This window comes from Mesitornis unicolor, unplaced genomic scaffold (genome assembly GCF_000695765.1).
Source record: "Mesitornis unicolor isolate BGI_N332 unplaced genomic scaffold, ASM69576v1 scaffold7425, whole genome shotgun sequence".
Lineage (NCBI taxonomy): Eukaryota > Metazoa > Chordata > Aves > Mesitornithiformes > Mesitornithidae > Mesitornis > Mesitornis unicolor.
Window position 1 is genome coordinate 12,062 of NW_010186097.1, and position 1,578 is coordinate 13,639.

The 1,578-nt window shown below is 49.1% G+C and overlaps 1 protein-coding gene across 1 annotated transcript in view; it reads left to right on the plus strand.

The window, feature by feature from the left end:
- Positions 1-1,578, plus strand: part of LOC104541074 (von Willebrand factor A domain-containing protein 5A-like) — a gene marked incomplete at its 5' end in the record, with an annotated part of 7,474 nt that overhangs the window by 3,846 nt on the left and 2,050 nt on the right. Inside the window, 4 exon segments of the mRNA XM_010185040.1 lie at positions 12-75; positions 78-111; positions 362-558; positions 722-913. Coding sequence (XP_010183342.1) covers positions 12-75; positions 78-111; positions 362-558; positions 722-913 — 487 coding nt within the window.

Genomic DNA, 1,578 nt, shown 5'->3' on the forward strand with positions numbered 1-1,578 from the left:
TGTGTCACCAGGATCCAGAGGTGGGTGAGGGAGCCGTGACCCTTCAGTACCGTGTGGGTAGCCAGTTCTTTGAATATACAGATTCTCACTGTCCCCATCATCAGATGACAGGTGAGAGGGTAACACACTTGCCCATGAGGTGAGGTGGCATTGGCAAGGTCTGGAGGAGGGTCAGCAGGTGTCTTTCACTTGCATGCTTCCTACTGTAGCCTGAGGTGGGAAGACAATCTAGGTATCCAGTGCTTCCCTCTTCCCTGACCTTGGGAGAGGAATTGGGTGACTATTGCCCCACTGCTCTCTTCTCTTTACTCCATGTGTCCCATGCCCTTCCCTGAGCTGGAAGCAAGCCCTGCCTCTGCAGACTGGCTGTGCACTGCGTGGCCATGATGCACCTGCTGTGGAAACTGGCCTGGGAGGGGACAAGCAAGGCAGAGAAGGACATCCGGCACAGCGCAGTTAAGTCCAGCCTCAGCCTGGGGGTCCTGTCTCCCTTCACATCCTGTGTGGCAGTATGCATGAAACAGAGGGATGCCTGGCACTGTGGTAAGACCAGAAGTGGTGGGGATAGGACTGGGAGGGAAAAGTGGGACTTGTCGGTCTGGTGTCTCCTCACCATCTGCAGATCCCTGTCCTGTGGGCCTGACTGCCCTTTTGCCTGTCTCTAATACCTGAGTCTAATCCCCATCTACCTGCCTCTCTCCCCAGATTCTTTGCCTCCAAGTCTCCTCCAGGTTGTTCTCTCCCTCTTGCAACCTTGCTCCCTGCCAGCTGCTCTGGCTGCATGGCTTCAGGCCTCTGCAGTTCAAGTCTACCAAGTTTTTGATGCTCCAGAAGTGCCAGTTCTGCCTTGAAACACTTGGTCGCAAGGACATTGACACTGAGGCTCTCACCCAGCTTTCGGCATCCTGTAAAGGTAAGGAGAAACTTTTCAGCTGGGCATTCTCAAAATGTGTTGGACTAGGGTTGAACACCCTTTTCAGCATTTATCGTCTCACCAGACTTCCTGATTGTCATTGTGCTGGGGATGGATGGAGTGACAGACAAAACAAACTCCCACATCTCAACTCTGGGCTGGAAACTAAGAATCAAAATCCTTACTACTTCCCTGTATTAACCTTATTCTTCTCTCTAACTATTCTTACCTCTATACCCAAACACTGTTTGTCACAAAATATCTGCATGAATCTTTAGCTTTACCTTCATGCAGTTTGGGAAAAAAGAGTCAGCTATCAGAGACATAACCTTTTGCACAGCAGTTTCCAGGCTTCCTTTCCTTCCAGACTTCTGCTTGTCCAAGACTCATCTTCAGATCTCCAAGGATCACCTGCTGGGAACTTTTTGTGATTGCTGTTGACAAGGAGACTTAACTTCTGTTGACTAGTGTTTCAGTCATCTCTAATGGTCAGCTTCTGTTAACTATTACCTATTTAGAGAGTGTCTCTGCTTATCATCTTCAAGAGACTTCTAATAGTGGAAGAATTGTCAAGCACTTTTTCAGCTGGTGTTTGGGAAACATCTGTGTATCAGGTAGACAAGAAGACAGAGCTAGCTAACAGAGACATAGCAGTTGGTTCAGCA